The sequence below is a fragment of the Bombina bombina genome, chromosome 1 (assembly GCF_027579735.1).
Source record: "Bombina bombina isolate aBomBom1 chromosome 1, aBomBom1.pri, whole genome shotgun sequence".
NCBI classification, from domain to species: domain Eukaryota; kingdom Metazoa; phylum Chordata; class Amphibia; order Anura; family Bombinatoridae; genus Bombina; species Bombina bombina.
Genome location: NC_069499.1, coordinates 1,386,257,813 through 1,386,276,163, shown reverse-complemented (window position 1 = coordinate 1,386,276,163; position 18,351 = coordinate 1,386,257,813). Strand labels below are relative to the sequence as shown.

Here is an 18,351-nt window from a genome sequence, read left to right as displayed (position 1 = left end):
ACTTTCAAATTTGGTGTGCAATACTTTTAAGGCTTTAAGACACTGTGGTGATATTTTGGTGAATTTTGAACAATTGCTTCATACTTTTTCGCATATTCAGTAATAAAGTGTGTTCTGTTTAAAATTTAAAGTGACAAGTTTAAGCCTGTTTACCATGTCTGAACCATCAGATAAACGATGTTCTATATGTATGAAAGCCAATGTGTCTCCCCATTTAAATATATGTGATAATTGTGACATGGTGTCCAAACAAAGTAGGGACAATGATGCCACAGATAATAATAGTGCCCAAGATGATTCTTCAGATGAGGGGAGTAAGCATGGTACTGCATCACCCCCTTCTGTGTCTACACCAGTTTTGCCCACACAAGAGGCCCCTAGTACATCTAGTGCGCCAATACTTATTACTATGCAACAATTAACGGCTGTTATGGATAATTCTATTGCAAATATTTTATCTAAAATGCCTACTTATCAAAGAAAGCGCGATTGCTCTGTTTTAAACACTGAAGAGCAAGAGGACGCTGATGATAACGCTTCTGACATACCCTCACACCAATCTGAAGGGGCCAGGAGGGAGGTTTTGTCTGAGGGAGAAATTTCAGATTCAGGGAAAATTTCTCAACAAGCTGAACCTGATGTTGTAACATTTAAATTTAAATTAGAACATCTCCGCGCACTGCTTAAGGAGGTATTATCTACTCTGGATGATTGTGACAATTTGGTCATTCCAGAGAAATTATGTAAGATGGATAAGTTCCTAGAGGTTCCGGTGCCCCCCGATGTTTTTCCTATACCCAAGCGGGTGGCGGACATAGTAAACAAGGAATGGGAAAGGCCCGGCATACCTTTTGTGCCTCCCCCTATATTTAAGAAATTATTTCCTATAGTCGACCCCAGAAAGGACTTATGGCAGACAGTCCCTAAGGTCGAGGGGGCGGTCTCTACTCTAAACAAACGCACTACTATTCCCATAGAAGATAGTTGTGCTTTTAAAGATCCTATGGATAAAAAATTAGAGGGTTTGCTTAAAAGAATGTTTGTTCAGCAAGGTTACATTCTTCAACCAATTTCATGCATTGTTCCTGTCACTACGGCAGCGTGTTTCTGGTTCGAAGAACTAGAAAAGTCGCTCAATAAAGAATCTTCGTATGAGGAGGTTATGGACAGAATTCATGCACTTAAATTGGCTAACTCTTTTATTCTAGATGCCGCTTTGCAATTAGCGAGATTAGCGGCGAAAAATTCAGGGTTTGCTATCGTGGCGCGCAGAGCGCTCTGGCTAAAGTCTTGGTCAGCGGATGTGTCTTCCAAGACAAAATTGCTTAACATCCCTTTCAAGGGCAAAACACTGTTTGGTCCTGATTTGAAAGAGATTATTTCAGACATCACCGGAGGAAAGGGCCACGCCCTTCCTCAGGATAGGTCTTTTAAGGCTAGAAATAAGCCTAATTTTCGTCCCTTTCGCAGAAACGGACCAGCCTCTACTTCTACATCCTCTAAGCAAGAGGGTAATACTTCTCAACCCAAACCAGCCTGGAGACCGATGCAAGGCTGGAACAAGGGTAAGCAGGCCAAGAAGCCTGCCACTGCTACCAAAACAGCATGAAGGGATGGCCCCCGATCCGGGACCGGATCTGGTGGGGGGCAGACTTTCTCTCTTTGCTCAGGCCTGGGCAAGAGATGTTCAGGATCCTTGGGCACTAGAAATAGTTTCTCAAGGTTATCTCCTGGAATTCAAGGAACTACCCCCAAGGGGAAGGTTCCACAGGTCTCAATTATCTTCAAACCAAATAAAAAGACAGGCATTCTTACATTGTGTAGAAGACCTGTTAAAGATGGGAGTAATTCATCCAGTTCCAATAAGAGAACAAGGGATGGGGTTTTACTCCAACCTGTTCATAGTTCCCAAAAAAGAGGGAACATTCAGACCAATTCTAGATCTCAAGATCCTAAACAAATTTCTCAGGGTTCCATCGTTCAAAATGGAAACCATTCGAACGATCCTTCCTACCATCCAGGAAGGTCAATTTATGACCACGGTGGATTTAAAGGATGCGTACCTCCATATTCCTATCCACAAGGAACATTTTTCTGGACAAGCATTACCAGTTTGTGGCACTTCCATTCGGATTAGCCACTGCTCCGAGAATTTTCACAAAGGTACTAGGGTCCCTTCTAGCGGTTCTAAGACCAAGGGGCATTGCAGTAGTACCGTACTTGGACGACATCCTGATTCAAGCGTCGTCTCTGTCAAAAGCAAAGGCTCATACGGACATCGTCCTAGCCTTTCTCAGATCTCACGGATGGAAAGTGAACATAGAAAAAAGTTCTCTTTCCCCGTCAACAAGAGTTCCCTTCTTGGGAACAATAATAGACTCCTTAGAAATGAGGATTTTTCTGACAGAGGTCAGAAAATCAAAACTTCTAAGCTCTTGTCAAGTTCTTCATTCTGTTCTTCGTCCTTCCATAGCGCAGTGCATGGAAGTAATAGGATTGATGGTTGCAGCAATGGACATAGTTCCTTTTGCACAAATTCATCTAAGACCATTGCAACTGTGCATGCTCAGACAGTGGAATGGGGATTATACAGACTTGTCTCCGACGATTCAAGTAGATCAAAGGACCAGAGATTCACTCCGTTGGTGGCTAATCCTGGACAACCTGTCACAGGGAATGAGCTTCCGCAGACCAGAGTGGGTCATTGTCACGACCGACGCCAGTCTGGTGGGCTGGGGCGCGGTCTGGGAACCCCTGAAAGCTCAGGGTCTATGGTCTCGGGAAGAATCTCTTCTCCCGATAAACATTCTGGAACTGAGAGCGATATTCAATGCTCTCAAAGCTTGGCCTCATCTAGCAAAGGCCAAATTCATAAGGTTTCAATCAGACAACATGACGACAGTTGCATATATCAACCATCAGGGGGGAACAAGGAGTTCCCTGGCGATGGAGGAAGTGACCAAGATAATTCAATGGGCGGAGGATCACTCCTGCCACTTGTCTGCAATCCACATCCCAGGAGTGGAAAATTGGGAAGCGGATTTTCTGAGTCGTCAGACATTCCATCCGGGGGAGTGGGAACTCCACCCGGAAATCTTTGCCCAAATAATTCAATTATGGGGCATTCCAGACATGGATCTGATGGCGTCTCGCCAGAACTTCAAGGTTCCTTGTTACGGGTCCAGATCCAGGGATCCCAAGGCGACTCTAGTAGATGCACTAGTAGCACCTTGGACCTTCAACCTAGCTTATGTTTTCCCACTGTTTCCTCTCATTCCCAGGCTGGTAGCCAGGATCAACCAGGAGAGGGCTTCGGTGATCTTGATAGCTCCTGCGTGGCCACGCAGGACTTGGTATGCAGACCTGGTGAATATGTCATCGGCTCCACCATGGAAGCTACCTTTGAGACAGGACCTTCTTGTTCAAGGTCCATTCGAACATCCGAATCTGGTTTCTCTCCAACTGACTGCTTGGAGATTGAACGCTTGATTTTATCAAAGCGTGGGTTTTCAGATTCTGTAATAGATACTCTGATTCAGGCTAGAAAGCCTGTGACTAGAAAAATTTACCATAAAATATGGAAAAAATATATCTGTTGGTGTGAATCTAAAGGATTCCCATGGAACAAGATAAAAATTCCTCGGATTTTATCCTTTCTACAAGAGGGTTTGGAGAAGGGATTATCTGCAAGTTCTCTGAAGGGACAGATTTCTGCGTTATCTGTTTTTCTTCACAAAAGGCTGGCAGCTGTGCCAGACGTTCAAGCGTTTGTTCAGGCTCTGGTTAGAATCGAGCCTGTTTACAGACCTTTGACTCCTCCCTGGAGTCTTAATCTAGTTCTTTCAGTTCTTCAAGGGGTTCCGTTTGAACCCTTACATTCCGTAGATATTAAGTTATTATCTTGGAAAGTTTTGTTTTTGGTTGCAATTTCTTCTGCTAGAAGAGTTTCTGAGTTATCTGCTCTGCAGTGTTCTCCGCCCTATCTGGTGTTCCATGCAGATAAGGTGGTTTTGCGTACTAAGCCTGGTTTTCTTCCGAAAGTTGTTTCCAACAAAAATATTAACCAGGAGATAGTTGTACCTTCTTTGTGCCCGAATCCAGTTTCAAAGAAGGAACGTTTGTTACACAATTTGGACGTAGTCCGTGCTCTAAAATTCTATTTAGAGGCCACTAAAGATTTCAGACAAACTTCTTCTTTGTTTGTTGTTTATTCTGGTAAAAGGAGAGGTCAAAAAGCAACTTCTACCTCTCTTTCTTTTTGGCTTAAAAGCATTATCCGTTTGGCTTATGAGACTGCCGGACGGCAGCCTCCTGAAAGAATCACAGCTCACTCCACTAGGGCTGTGGCTTCCACATGGGCCTTCAAGAACGAGGCTTCTGTTGACCAGATATGTAAGGCAGCGACTTGGTCTTCACTGCACACTTTTGCCAAATTTTACAAATTTGATACTTTTGCTTCTTCAGAGGCTATTTTTGGGAGAAAGGTTCTGCAAGCCGTGGTGCCTTCCATTTAGGTGACCTGATTTGCTCCCTCCCTTCATCCGTGTCCTAAAGCTTTGGTATTGGTTCCCACAAGTAAGGATGATGCCGTGGACCAGACACACCTATGTTGGAGAAAACAGAATTTATGCTTACCTGATAAATTACTTTCTCCAACGGTGTGTCCGGTCCACGGCCCGCCCTGGTTTTTTTAATCAGGTCTGATGAATTATTTTCTCTAACTACAGTCACCACGGTATCATATGGTTTCTCCTATGCATATTTCCTCCTGTACGTCGGTCGAATGACTGGGGTAGGCGGAGCCTAGGAGGGATCATATGACCAGCTTTGCTGGGCTCTTTGCCATTTCCTGTTGGGGAGGAGAATATCCCACAAGTAAGGATGACGCCGTGGACCGGACACACCGTTGGAGAAAGTAATTTATCAGGTAAGCATAAATTCTGTTTTCCTCGGCTCGTAGAGTCTCTGAGTTATCGGCTTTACATTGTGATTCTCCTTATCTGATTTTTCATTCAGACAAGGTAGTTCTGCGTACTAAACCTGGGTTCTTACCTAAGGTAGTCACTAACAAGAATATCAATCAAGAGATTGTTGTTCCATCATTGTGCCCTAACCCTTCTTCAAAGAAGGAACGACTTCTACACAATCTAGACGTAGTTCGTGCCTTGAAATTTTATTTACAGGCAACTTAAGATTTTCGCCAAACATCTTCCCTGTTTGTAGTTTATTCTGGTCAGAGGAGAGGTCAAAAAGCATCTGCTACCTCTCTCTCTTTTTGGCTTCGTAGCATAATACGTTTAGCCTATGAGACTGCTGGACAGCAGCCTCCTGAAAGAATTACAGCTCATTCTACGAGAGCTGTGGCTTCCACGTGGGCCTTTAAGAATGAGGCCTCTGTTGAACAGATTTGCAAGGCTGCAACTTGGTCTTCTCTTCATACTGTTTCCAAATTTTACAAATTTGACACTTTTGCTTCTTCTGAGGCTGTTTTTGGGAGAAAGGTTCTTCAGGCAGTGGTTCCTTCTGTGTAAAGATCCTGCCTTTCCCTCCCGTCATCCGTGTACTTCTAGCTTTGGTATTGGTATCCCATAAGTAATGGATGACCCGTGGACTGACTACACTTAACAGGAGAAAACATAATTTATGCTTACCTGATAAATTCCTTTCTCCTGTAGTGTAGTCAGTCCACGGCCCGCCCTGTTTTTTATGGCAGGTGTTAAATTTAAATTAAATTCCAGTCACCACTGCACCCTATAGTTTCTCCTTTCTCGTTTGGTTTCGGTCGAATGACTGGGTATGACGTACAGGGGAGGAGCTATATAGCAGCTCTGCTTGGGTGATCCTCTTGCACTTCCTGTTGGGGAGGAGTTAATATCCCATAAGTAATGGATGACCCGTGGACTGACTACACTACAGGAGAAAGGAATTTATCAGGTAAGCATAAATTATGTTTTTTTATTGGGAAACTGTAATTGTGGCACTGTTGGAATCTGCACAGGGTAGGAAAGAGTTTCACTGTGTGATTAGCAGTTTGGTATCATTCCTTCTCATGACCCAGCATTCAGATTCATACTCGTCTCCCACTTGTTTTTCCGCCAGTCAGGAATATATTGCACCATATTCTTATGGTCAGGGGTAAAGCATGTTCTCTCCAGACATTAGATGATATTACTGAATAGAATGCATATTGTGGAGAATAACTACTATTATTATTATCGGTTATTTGTAGAGCGCCAACAGATTCCGCAGCGCTAAACTGCATATATAATATCAATGCAATTATCGCGTCATCAGGCATGTATAAATGCTGCAAACATACAGGGGTTGATTTATCAAAGGCTTCGCCCCCCCACGACTGCAGGTTCTCACGAGAACCTGCAGTCCGTATTTATAAAGCAGCGGTCAACAGGCCGCTGCTTCCCTAACTCTTCTACACCTCTTAGGTGGAGAATTTCAATCTCCTTGGTCTCGTCTGACCGGGGAGATTGACAGCTCCTGCGCCCGCGTGATTGGTTGTGCGCGGGCAGGGGGCGGCGATTAACAAGAGCGCAAAATAGCGCTCTTGTGCAAAGCTGAATTCCGCCAGCAGAATTCAGTCCGCCAGAGGCGAGCTGCGGCGGACAGAGGTACATATGTCCGACCCTGTCCGCCGTAACTTGATAAATCGACCCCTAAATAGGTGGTTGGAAAAGATGTACGCTATCAAAAAGAGCATGCACCAGAGTGAAACACAAGATGCAACATCGATCTGACTGTCCTTGTCACTATCACTCATATGGAGCATTTAAGCCAGATGTGCATCCTGAACCGGGCAGCTGCTATGTGTGATTATCCCCACCTCCAGACTGTGCATCCTGAACCGGCAACTGCTGTGGGTGATTATCCCCACCTCCAAACTGTGCATCCTGAAACGGCAGCTGCTGTGGGTGATTATCCCCTCCTCCAGACTGTGCATCCTGAACCGGCAGCTGCTGTGGGTGATTATCCCCACCTGAAGACTGTGCATCCTGAACCGGCAGCTGCTGTGGGTGATTATCCCCACCTGAAGACTGTGCATTCTGAACCGGCAGCTGCTGTGGGTGATTATCCCTACCTGAAGACTGTGCATTTTGAACCAGCAGCTGCTGTGGTTGATTATCCCTACCTGGAGGCTGTGCATCCTGAACCGGCAGCTGATGTGGGCGATTACCCCAACCTGGAGGCTGTGTATCCTGAACCGGCAGCTGCTGTGGGTGATTATCCCTACCTGGAGGCTGTGTATCCTGAACCGGCAGCTGCTGTGGGTGATTACCCCTACCTGGAGGCTGTGTATCCTGAACCGGCAGCTGCTGTGGGTGATTACCCCAACCTGGAGGCTGTGTATCTTGTCCCTTTTTTAAGGGACGGTAACGTCAAAATTAAACGTTCATGACGTTCAGATATGTATGGATTTTTAAAAATTACTTATATTAACAAATCTGCTTTATTCTTTTGGTATCCTTTGTTAAAGAGTTGACTCGGAAGCAGAGATGCAGAACTGGGAGCTACCTGCAAACATCTGGTGAGCCAATCACAAGGCATATATGTGCATCTGGCAATCACCAGCTAGCTCCCAGCTGTGCATTTCAAATTTGATAATAGAAGTAAATTGGAAAGTTGTTAAATTGGAGTTTGATATAGAGCACACATAATACAGGAAACAAATTTCTGAGTTAGATATCTGCTCCCTTTTATAATCTGTAATAAAAAAAGACACTGTTGCTCTGTAATTTCAGAGTTTTGTTTTTTGTTTCAGCTTTACTGAAACTTTTTATTGAAAGGTAGGAACATGCTGTAAATCAGCCCCTTGTCTAAACAATTTTTTTCTTGTGTTGTATTCCTTTCTATTATCTACTGTATTGAAAGGTTATGGGGAAACCTCTTCTGCTCTTAATTTGTCCTAGTGAGATAGAGAAATATATATATATATTTTTATTTTTTTATTTTTCTCCTTATGATCTTTACTGCTTTAGGTGTGTGTATATATCTATAACCTATTATACATATATACAGTATTATGTTATATACACACACAAGGAGTCCCATCTCATGACACTGGCTTTATCAAGTACGTACATTAAAAAGCTGCAGATATGTAAGGTAGCCACATGGGGGCGATCTTGTATACATCATGCAACAATTGCATTCTATGTTTTTTTTTGTTAGCAGCATGTGGAAGGAAATATGAAACCCATTTTTTTTCTTTCATGATTCTGATAGAGCATGCAATTTTCTAATTTACTTCTATTATCAATTTTATAAAAGCAGGAATGTAAGCTTAGGAGCCGGGCCATATTTGTTTTAGCACTTGATTGTTGGCTAAATGTAGCCATCAATCAGCAAGTGCTACCCAGGGTTCTGAACAAAAAAATGCACTGGCTCCTAAGCTTACATTCCTGCTTTTTCAAATAAAGGTATCAAGAGAACCAGACTAGGGGTGGTTGGAATGTTGGTAATCATTCACGTATTGTTTGGCTAAACATCTATTTACTGTGTAGTTTTGACTTATTAATCTGTCAGGAACTGGGGTAACTTGTAGAAGAAGCTAAGGGTTTTTGATAATTGGATTATCAAGATGCCACAAAACGCCACAATCTTGCCTGAAAGCCAATGGCCATTTACCCCACTAACTAATTCAAACATTTGTCACTGCATGTAATGTCTCTTGATAAATTCCTAGAATAAAAAATAATCTTGTTACAGTTATGGGGCACATTATTATTATTATTATACTTTATTTTTAAAGCACCAACATATTCAACAGCGCTGTCTGAGTGCAATTGATATAAGCAAATAAATGATACAATGCTTGTAAAACACTAGACACAATTTAACAAACAAATGCAGAAGGATTTAAGGGCCCTATTAAACATGGGAACCTACACATCTCATGTGATGAAACCTATGAAATTAAGTTTACGACACCTAAAAGTAACCTATTAACTTGCTTAACCTTAATCATAAACCTAATTTGAAAAGTCCCCAAACCCAAAAAAGGTAGGGATAAGAACACTTTGTTATTGGTTAGATCTTTTTCTGTATAGAAATAATTTAAATGTGTATCTTAACATTTTATATTTCATTTATTTCAAATAGTTTCTTTTAGATATAGTGTCAAAAGCAGTGTACTTACAAATCAGGGTCACATTAGTCCCCTGATTTTCTTGTTGTCATGCAAGTTCAAAAATCTTTTGAGGATTGTTGCAGAGATTTTGATTCTCTTAAGGTGAATCTTAAAATCAAAATCATGCATTTGAAATAGTATTTCTCCAACATTGGTGTGTCCGGTCCACGGCGTCATCCTTACTTGTGGGATATTCTCTTCCCCAACAGGAAATGGCAAAGAGTCCCAGCAAAGCTGGTCACATGATCCCTCCTAGGCCCCGCCCACCCCAGTCATTCTCTTTGCCGTTGCACAGGCAACATCTCCACGGAGATGGTTAAGAGTTTTTTGGTGTTTAAATGTAGTTTTATTCTTCTATCAAGTGTTTGTTATTTTAAAATAGTGCTGGTATGTACTATTTACTCTGAAACAGAAAAGGATGAAGATTTCTGTTTGTAAGAGGAAGATGATTTTAGCAGACAGTAACTAAAATCGATTGCTGTTTCCACACAGGACTGTTGAGATGAAGTAACTTCAGTTGGGGGAAACAGTTAGCAGTCTTTTCTGCTTAAGGTATGACTAGCCATATTTCTAACAAGACCATGTAATGCTGGAAGGCTGTAATTTCCCCTCATGGGGACCGGTAAGCCATTTTCTTAGTTAAACATAAAAGAATAAAGGGCTTCAAAAAGGGCTTAAAAACTGGTAGACATTTTTCTGGGCTAAAACAATTGCTTTACTAGGCATATTATGCAGATTCTAACTAATTATTGGTATTATAATCTTGGGGAACGTTTAGAAAGACGGCAGGCACTGTGTTGGACACCTTTTTCAGATGGGGGCCTTTCTAGTTATAGACAGAGCCTCATTCTGGGACTGTATAGGGGTTAAATGTAAAAACGGCTCCGGTTCCGTTAATTTAAGGGTTAAAGCTCTGAAATTTGGTGTGCAATACTTTTAATGCTTTAAGACACTGGTGAAATTTTGGTGAATTTTGAACAATTCCTTCATACTTTTTCACATATTCAGTAATAAAGTGTTTTCAGTTTGAAATTTAAAGTGACAGTAACGGTTTTATTTTAAAACGTTTTTTGTGCTTTGTTGACAAGTTTAAGCCTATTTAACATGTCTGTACCTTCAGATAAGCTATGTTCTATATGTATGAAAGCCAATGTGTCTCCCCATTTAAATTTATGTGATAATTGTGCCATAGTGTCCAAACAAAGTAAGGACAGTAATGCAACAGATAATAATATTGCCCAAGATGATTCCTCAAAGGAGGGTAGTAAACATGATACTACATCATCCCCTACTGTGTCTACACCAGTTATGCCCACACAGGAGGCCCCTAGTACATCTAGTGCGCCAATACTTATTACCATGCAACAATTAACGGCTGTAATGGATAACTCCATAGCAAATCTTTTATCCAAAATGCCTACTTATCAGAGAAAGCGCGATTGCTCTGTTTTAAACACTGAAGAGCAAGAGGATGCTGATGATAACTGTTCTGACATACCCTCACACCAATCTCAAGGGGCCATGAGGGAGGTTTTGTCTGATGGAGAAATTTAAGATTCAGGAAAAATTTCTCAACAAGCTGAACCTGATGTTGTGACATTTAAATTTAAATTAGAACATCTCCGCGCACTGCTTAAGGAGGTGTTATCTACTCTGGATGATTGTGACAATTTGGTCATTCCAGAGAAATTATGTAAGATGGACAAGTTCCTAGAGGTTCTGGTGCCCCCCGACGCTTTTCCTATACCCAAGCGGGTGGCGGACATAGTAAATAAAGAGTGGGAAAGGCCCGGCATACCTTTTGTTCCCCCCCCCCCCTATATTTAAGAAATTATTTCCTATAGTCGACCCCAGAAAGGACTTATGGCAGACAGTCCCCAAGGTCGAGGGGGCGGTTTCTACTCTAAACAAACGCACTACTATTCCTATCGAAGATAGTTGTGCTTTCAAAGATCCTATGGATAAGAAATTAGAGGGTTTGCTTAAAAAGATTTTTGTACAGCAAGGTTACCTTCTACAACCAATTTCATGCATTGTTCCTGTCACTACGGCAGCGTGTTTCTGGTTCGAGGAACTAGAAAAATCGCTCAGTAAAGAATCTTCGTATGAGGAGGTTATGGACAGAGTTCAAGCACTTAAATTGGCTAACTCTTTTGTTTTAGATGCCGCTTTGCAATTAGCTAGATTAGCGGCGAAAATGTTAGGCGGATTATTTGAGTCGTCGGACTTTCCATCCGGGGGAGTGGGAACTCCATCCAGAGGTTTTTGCCCAGTTAACTCAATTATGGGGCATTCCAGACATGGATCTGATGGCATCTTGTCAGAACTTCAAGGTTCCTTGCTACGGGTCCAGATCCAGGGATCCCAAGGCGACTATAGTGGATGCATTAGTGGCGCCTTGGTTGTTCAACCTAGCTTATGTGTTTCCACCGTTTCCTCTCCTTCCCAGGCTCGTAGCCAGGATCAAACAGGAGAAGGCCTTGGTGATTCTGATAGCTCCTGCGTGGCCACGCAGGACTTGGTATGCAGACCTGGTGAATATGTCATCGGCTCCACCATGGAAGCTACCTTTGAGACAGGATCTTCTGGTACAAGGTCCATTCGAACATCCAAATCTAGTTTCTCTGCAGCTGACTGCTTGGAAATTGAACGCTTGATTTTATCCAAGCGTGGATTTTCAAATTCAGTGATAGATACTCTGGTCCAAGCCAGAAAACCTGTGACTAGAAAGATTTACCATAAAATATGGAAAAAATATATCTGTTGGTGTGAATCCAAGGGATTCTCCTGGAGTAAAATTAAAATTCCTAAGATTCTTTCCTTTCTCCAAGAGGGTTTGGATAAAGGGTTGTCAGCGAGTTCTCTAAAAGGACAGATTTCTGCTTTATCTGTTTTGTTACACAAACGCCTGGCAGCTGTGCCAGATGTACAAGCTTTTGTACAGGCTTTGGTCAGAATCAAGCCTGTTTACAGACCCATGACTCCTCCTTGGAGTCTAAATTTAGTTCTTTCAGTTCTTCAAGGGGTTCCGTTTGAACCTTTACATTCCATAGATATCAAGTTACTATCTTGGAAAGTTCTGTTTTTGGTTGCTGTTTCTTCTGCTAGAAGAGTTTCTGAATTATCTGCTTTGCAGTGTGATCCACCCTATCTGGTGTTCCATTCAGATAAGGTCGTTTTGCGTACCAAGCCTGGTTTTCTTCCAAAAGTTGTTTCCAACAAGAATATTAACCAGGAAATAGTTGTTCCTTCTCTGTGTCCGAATCCAGTTTCAAAGAAGGAACGTTTGTTACACAATTTAGATGTAGTCCGTGCTTTAAAGTTCTATTTAGAAGCAACAAAGGATTTTAGACAAACCTCATCTTTGTTTGTCGTTTACTCTGGTAAGAGGAGAGGACAAAAAGCTACCGCTACCTCTCTTTCTTTCTGGCTGAAAAGCATTATCCGATTGGCTTATGAGACTGCCGGACGGCAGCCTCCTGAACGAATCACAGCTCACTCCACTAGGGCTGTGGCTTCCACATGGGCCTTCAAGAACGAGGCTTCTGTTGATCAGATATGTAAGGCAGCGACTTGGTCTTCTCTGCACACTTTTGCCAAATTTTACGAATTTGATACTTATGCTTCTTTGGAGGCTATTTTTGGGAGAAAGGTTTTGCAAGTCGTGGTGCCTTCTGTTTAGGTAACCTGATTTGCTCCCTTCATCCGTGTCCTAAAGCTTTGGTATTGGTTCCCACAAGTAAGGATGATGCCGTGGACCGGACACACCAATGTTGGAGAAAACAGAATTTATGCTTACCTGATAAATTTCTTTCTCCAACGGTGTGTCCGGTCCACGGCCCGCCCTGGTTTTTTAATCAGGTTTGAAAAATGTCTTTCTCTATACACTACAGTCACCACGGCACCCTATAGTTTCTCCTTTTTTTCTCCTAACCGTCGGTCGAATGACTGGGGGGCGGAGCCTGAGGAGGGGCTATATGGGCAGCTTTTGCTGTGCTCTTTGCCATTTCCTGTTGGGGAAGAGAATATTCCCACAAGTAAGGATGACGCCGTGGACCGAACACACCGTTGGAGAAAGAAATTTATCAGGTAAGCATAAATTCTGTTTTTTGTGCTTTGAAACCACAACCTATTAAATAGGTTGAGCTTGCAGGTAAAATCAGATCTCTATCAATTTCTTCCTTATCCAATACTTGAAGCGAGCAACAGAAAATTAACATTTTATAACCTCTCTCTTCTACACCCCACTGGGAGTGTAATTTCTTCTGCTAGCTGTATTTACATAGCTTTTCAATAGCCTATATTTAAGGATATAAACTTTCAGTATAGGTAATAATCTTTAGCGGGTGCACTACCCAGCTGATTTTGACCCTGCTAAAATTTAAGCTAATGTTAAGCTAAGATTAGCTCATTAAAAATGTTTAATTTGTATTGCACAAAAAATATGTAATACACTGTATTAGAAAATATTACAATGCCCCCACATGATTACTTCATAATACCACTCTGCTAATTTATAATTCCATCTGGCAGTCACAATTTTTTATGGAGAACGCTGGGTAGGTAATTCCACAGGCTAAATCATCTATTTCAGATGTGGAAATAAGGGTAAATGAGTTACTTGTAAACTATTACTCTCTGGAACAAATTAAAGGGAAGAACAATTTTGGGCCAACTGTCCCTTTTAAAGCGGAGTCTAGGAGTGCAATGACCAACACATTGACTTTGTTACTGTACTAACAGCCCATAGCTTACTTATTTACCAATATTTTTGAGATGAAGTCCTTGTTCCGTCATAACTCTGGATACAAGATGTTATTGGCTAGTAATTAGGCAGTACAGTTTAAGGAACACCTAATCCAACGGTTTACTCCGGAGGGCTGTCATGACAGCTGGCTCTACAATCCTTTGTTGGGCTCTCGGATTGGAGTTGGGTAATAGTTTTATGATATATGTTTGTTAGTTTGTAGCCAACACGACCAATCTATTCTTGGGAGTGCCAACATTACACTTGGGACGTGCAAAACTGACCCAGACGTTGAAACCCTGCTTGGACTGGTTCTCTTAGCTAAATTGTCATCACCGGCCCAGATCCTTAGATTGTCAAATGCTGCAAGCCAAGATATTTGGTGTGCGCTGCAGAAAGGGCGATAATCCTTTACCAGCTACAAAACATTTAACCCTCCATACCTGTTGACTCTCCAGCTTGACTATGTCATGGACACACTGCTGCACAAGAGTCCTTTAATATTTCTGTGCATGACTACACTTTTTAGTCTAAAGCTCTCAGAAACTTTATTGTGTTTAAACTTCTGAAGTGTTTTCTCCTCTCTCATTTATATATGCAATGTGATGTCTGCTGGGGCATTTATACTAATATATGCTGTTTATACTATCTGGTTATTGCATAGGGCTACAGAATATATACTGCCATGTGTATTAGCTTGAGGAAATGAGCTCATTTATGGACTCAGAGTATGGAAATTTCCAGATTTTTAGAGATGTATTTGTAACTTGTCCTGTTAATCTACCAGTATAGAAATGTAGATTCTATTATTTTGTATACATGAATGTGAAGGTCTTCAATATTTCTCATGATGTGAGCAAGTTATTCGTAGCAGTCTTCTATATTATATGTAATTATAACGGAGTATAGGAAGTTTTCTAAAGTTTAAGTATATTGTGAATCAGTTGGTACGAGTGTATTGAATATTCATTAGTTGCAGACTATCATACCTTATCCTTGGATATTTGTGTATATTCTGTATTATTAGGTACTGTAGTATATTTTCTATACTTATATATGTAAGGGGCTGCAATACTTTTTCTACTAGAAGCCCTCTCTTTTAGCAGTCTTTCTAATCTGAATATAGATCTGTGGCAGCTCCTTTTTTTTTTTTTTTCTTTTTTTTTTAATTTGCTCAACTCTTGGGTATCAGTGATGACTGTTGCATCGTTTAAAGTCAAAGATCCTGTTCTTTCTCCACAATATCTCTTATGTCTAAGTTCATGTTGATATGCTAATTATACTTAATATTGTAGAAGATAACAGCTTTTTGCCCTTAAGATTGGGAATTTAAGTTGTATACCTAATAAGGTGCACATCAGTTTCCAATGTTATTATAGAGATATGCAGAGCCTTGCTGCTGTTATTGTTTATACTTTTGACATAGCTCTTGCTCTATTCCTTGTTATATAGATAGGATGCTCCAACCTGATGGTTTTTAATGTACTCTAAGCCCCGTTAATGTATTGAGCTGAAGAATTTCTGGCCTTTTTATATTCTCCAACATGACCTTTTTCAAACTAAAAATCCATATACTATATCTAGTCACAACCTATTATTCTATCCTATTATGTGTGCCACAGGGATCTTGGTTACCCCACTCAATATATACTACTGGGCTTTAACACCCAGCTGGAGTCAATATGCAGCCCTTACATCTTGTTGCTACTATATTAGTAGTTTTATATATCCCAATGGCAGATGATTGAATTTCAAAACATGCTCTTATGTTACTGTGTTCAGAATATATGTTGGTATCCTTGTGATTTGGGTCCAAAAGTGGCCATACTATTTTGCCTCCTAATATAACCCTTAATTCTGTGTTTCTAGTGCAGGTGGTCCAAGAGTGACTACTTTTTTTCATTAGAGGTTCCCTTTACATTTTAACTATTGTATTTATTTTCAGGGGTTATTAAATATTACACAAAAATTGAGGTTTGTATTGTGAAGACTATTGCAGTAGTTTTTGTAGTAATTACTGTAGAAGGAATGTGTCTCTATTTTCACTTGTTGTCTTTATATGTCATCTTTAATTTTGTCTCTGCCTGGTTTGTACATCTTTTTATTTTAACCTCAACATAAATAAAACGGGGGGGGGGGGGTGGATATAAAAAAGTAATGTTATTATGGTTTGGAAATGCCTTATCCATCAGATACCTGGACTCCTATATGAAAGAAATCTAAAATTTATAAGTTTTAATTACCCAAGTTACCTCATTACTTGGTATCATGCATAAGACACAGGCTTTTTTTTTTATAAAGGTATCGCTAAATAGTTTTGTTTTCCACATGTTTGTTATTCGCACCTACTCTTGTCTGTCACTAAAATCTGCCAATGTGATTTTTCTTTCTAGAAATGGGTCTGGAATGTCCAGTGTGTAAAGACGATTACTCTGTATCCGAGCAAGTCAGACAGTTACCCTGCAATCATTTTTTTCATGGGGGCTGCATCGTGCCTTGGCTAGAATTGGTAAGAGTGGGCTACAGAAATTGTTAACCAGAATTCTATTGTGCTGGGTATGTAATGACACTGATTTGTGGTTTAAAAAAACATATATATATATATTGACAGACTAAATAAACAATCTACCAGTGTCATGTTTTATGTGTTTTTGTTAATTTTTTCAAACTAATGTTAAAAAATAATCCTTCCAAATATTACTTTTAAACAAATTCAGAGCAAGGCAGGTCACTTATTTGCAGCATACAACGGAAGCAATTTCATGTACCTGGCTTATCATATTCTGTTTGTGATTGTTGACTGGTGTGGTGTATTCTAATCACAAATCAGTTTGTGCTCTCATTGCTTCAGTGTCTTATTCTCGATGTAAAAGGCTATAGCTAAAAGCTGAATGTTATTTATAATAAAGTAAAAGGGTAAAAAACAGTAATACAAATTGTCAGAAATGTGGCAGCGATAATTCCAGTAGTATGTAAGGTGTCCTGGTTCAGGAAAAGAAATGTGTCACATCCAAAAGGTTGTTGTAAATTTGTCAGTAATACTTGATTTTGGGACTGATTGTATTGAAATTATTTTAGTATACCCGGAACCTACTAATAACTATAGAAATAATGTTTCTGTAAACTGACATCAGTGAAGATTATTAAAGCAAACCAATGTAACCCTGGATCCTGAAACTCTTTAGTATTTTGTATGAAATAATGGTCTTGTTAAATGAGTTTAATAATTATAAGGGGCCTAACAGCAATGCAACATAGTTGATACTTAAAAGGGACATACAGTATAAGTAAAAAAAGAGCAGCTATTAAACATTTTATTTATTTGTGGAAAAGGGTTAAAAGTAAAATCTGTTTAAAATTAGAATTAAAGTGAAGCTAACAGGAAGTGTGTGATTGTGTTAGTCTGGCTACTCTATTGCACATTGGCTGATAGAGACCTCATAAAAAGTGATTTTATTTAGCAGAGGGGCATACTATTTTCCATCTTAATGGGAGGACAGTCCACTGCTTCATTCATTACTTGTGGGAATTAAGAACCTGGCCACCAGGAGAAGGCAGACACCCCAGCCAAAGGCTTAAATACCTCCCCCACTCCCCTCATCCCCCAGTCATTCTTTGCCTTTCGTCACAGAAGGTTAGCAGAGAAGTGTCGGAAGATTCGGAGTAGTCTCTTATGGAGGGTATTACTCTTCGCAATGGGACTGGAGTTTTAAGTAGTCCTGTCAGCCTCTCAGTGAGAGCATGGGTGAATGTTAGAGTCCGGAGATGCAGGATGAGTTTTTCTGCGAAACCATCCCGACTCGGTTTAACAGCTCCATTAGCAATCGGCATTGACTAGTTTCGCTGCTTGCTTTTCTTCTCTCAAGTCCATGTCAGGAACGATGCTACTACCCTGTCACACTTGAAGGGCCGTGTTCCTGTTCTACAGCGTTGATTCTGGTAAGATCGTTTCATATATATATATATATATATATATATATATATATTTATTTGATAACGCAAGAAGACAGGGTCACAGTGTGGCTCCTTTTATCTTTATAAAATCTAGGGTAATACCCTCGGAAGGGTGCTGTTTAACAGGGGGGGATATTATGCATAATATTGTTTATTGTGTTTTTCTACTGCATTTGTGTGAGATGAGGCTCCGTCAGTGGGGAACACAGTTCATTAGCGAGAGATTGAGGCGGGTTTTCTCTTGTTGGGTGTATCCAGTCCACGGATCATCCATTACTTGTGGGATATTCTCCTTCCCAACAGGAAGTTGCAAGAGGATCACCCACAGCAGAGCTGCTATATAGCTCCTCCCCTAACTGCCATATCCAGTCATTCTCTTGCAAGCTCTCAACATAGCTGGAGGTAGTAAGAGGAAAGTGGTAAAATATAGTTAGTTTTTTCTTCAATCAAAAGTTTGTTTTTACATGGTACCGGAGTGTACTATTTTATCTCAGGCTGCATTTAGAAG

The 18,351-nt window shown here is 40.7% G+C and overlaps 1 protein-coding gene across 1 annotated transcript in view; it reads left to right on the top strand.

The window, feature by feature from the left end:
• RNF115 (ring finger protein 115) overlaps nt 1-18,351 on the top strand; it is a 152,214-nt gene that overhangs the window by 106,548 nt on the left and 27,315 nt on the right. Inside the window, exon 8 of the mRNA XM_053704494.1 lies at nt 16,283-16,398. Coding sequence (XP_053560469.1) covers nt 16,283-16,398 — 116 coding nt within the window. The remainder of the gene's footprint in view (nt 1-16,282; nt 16,399-18,351) is intronic.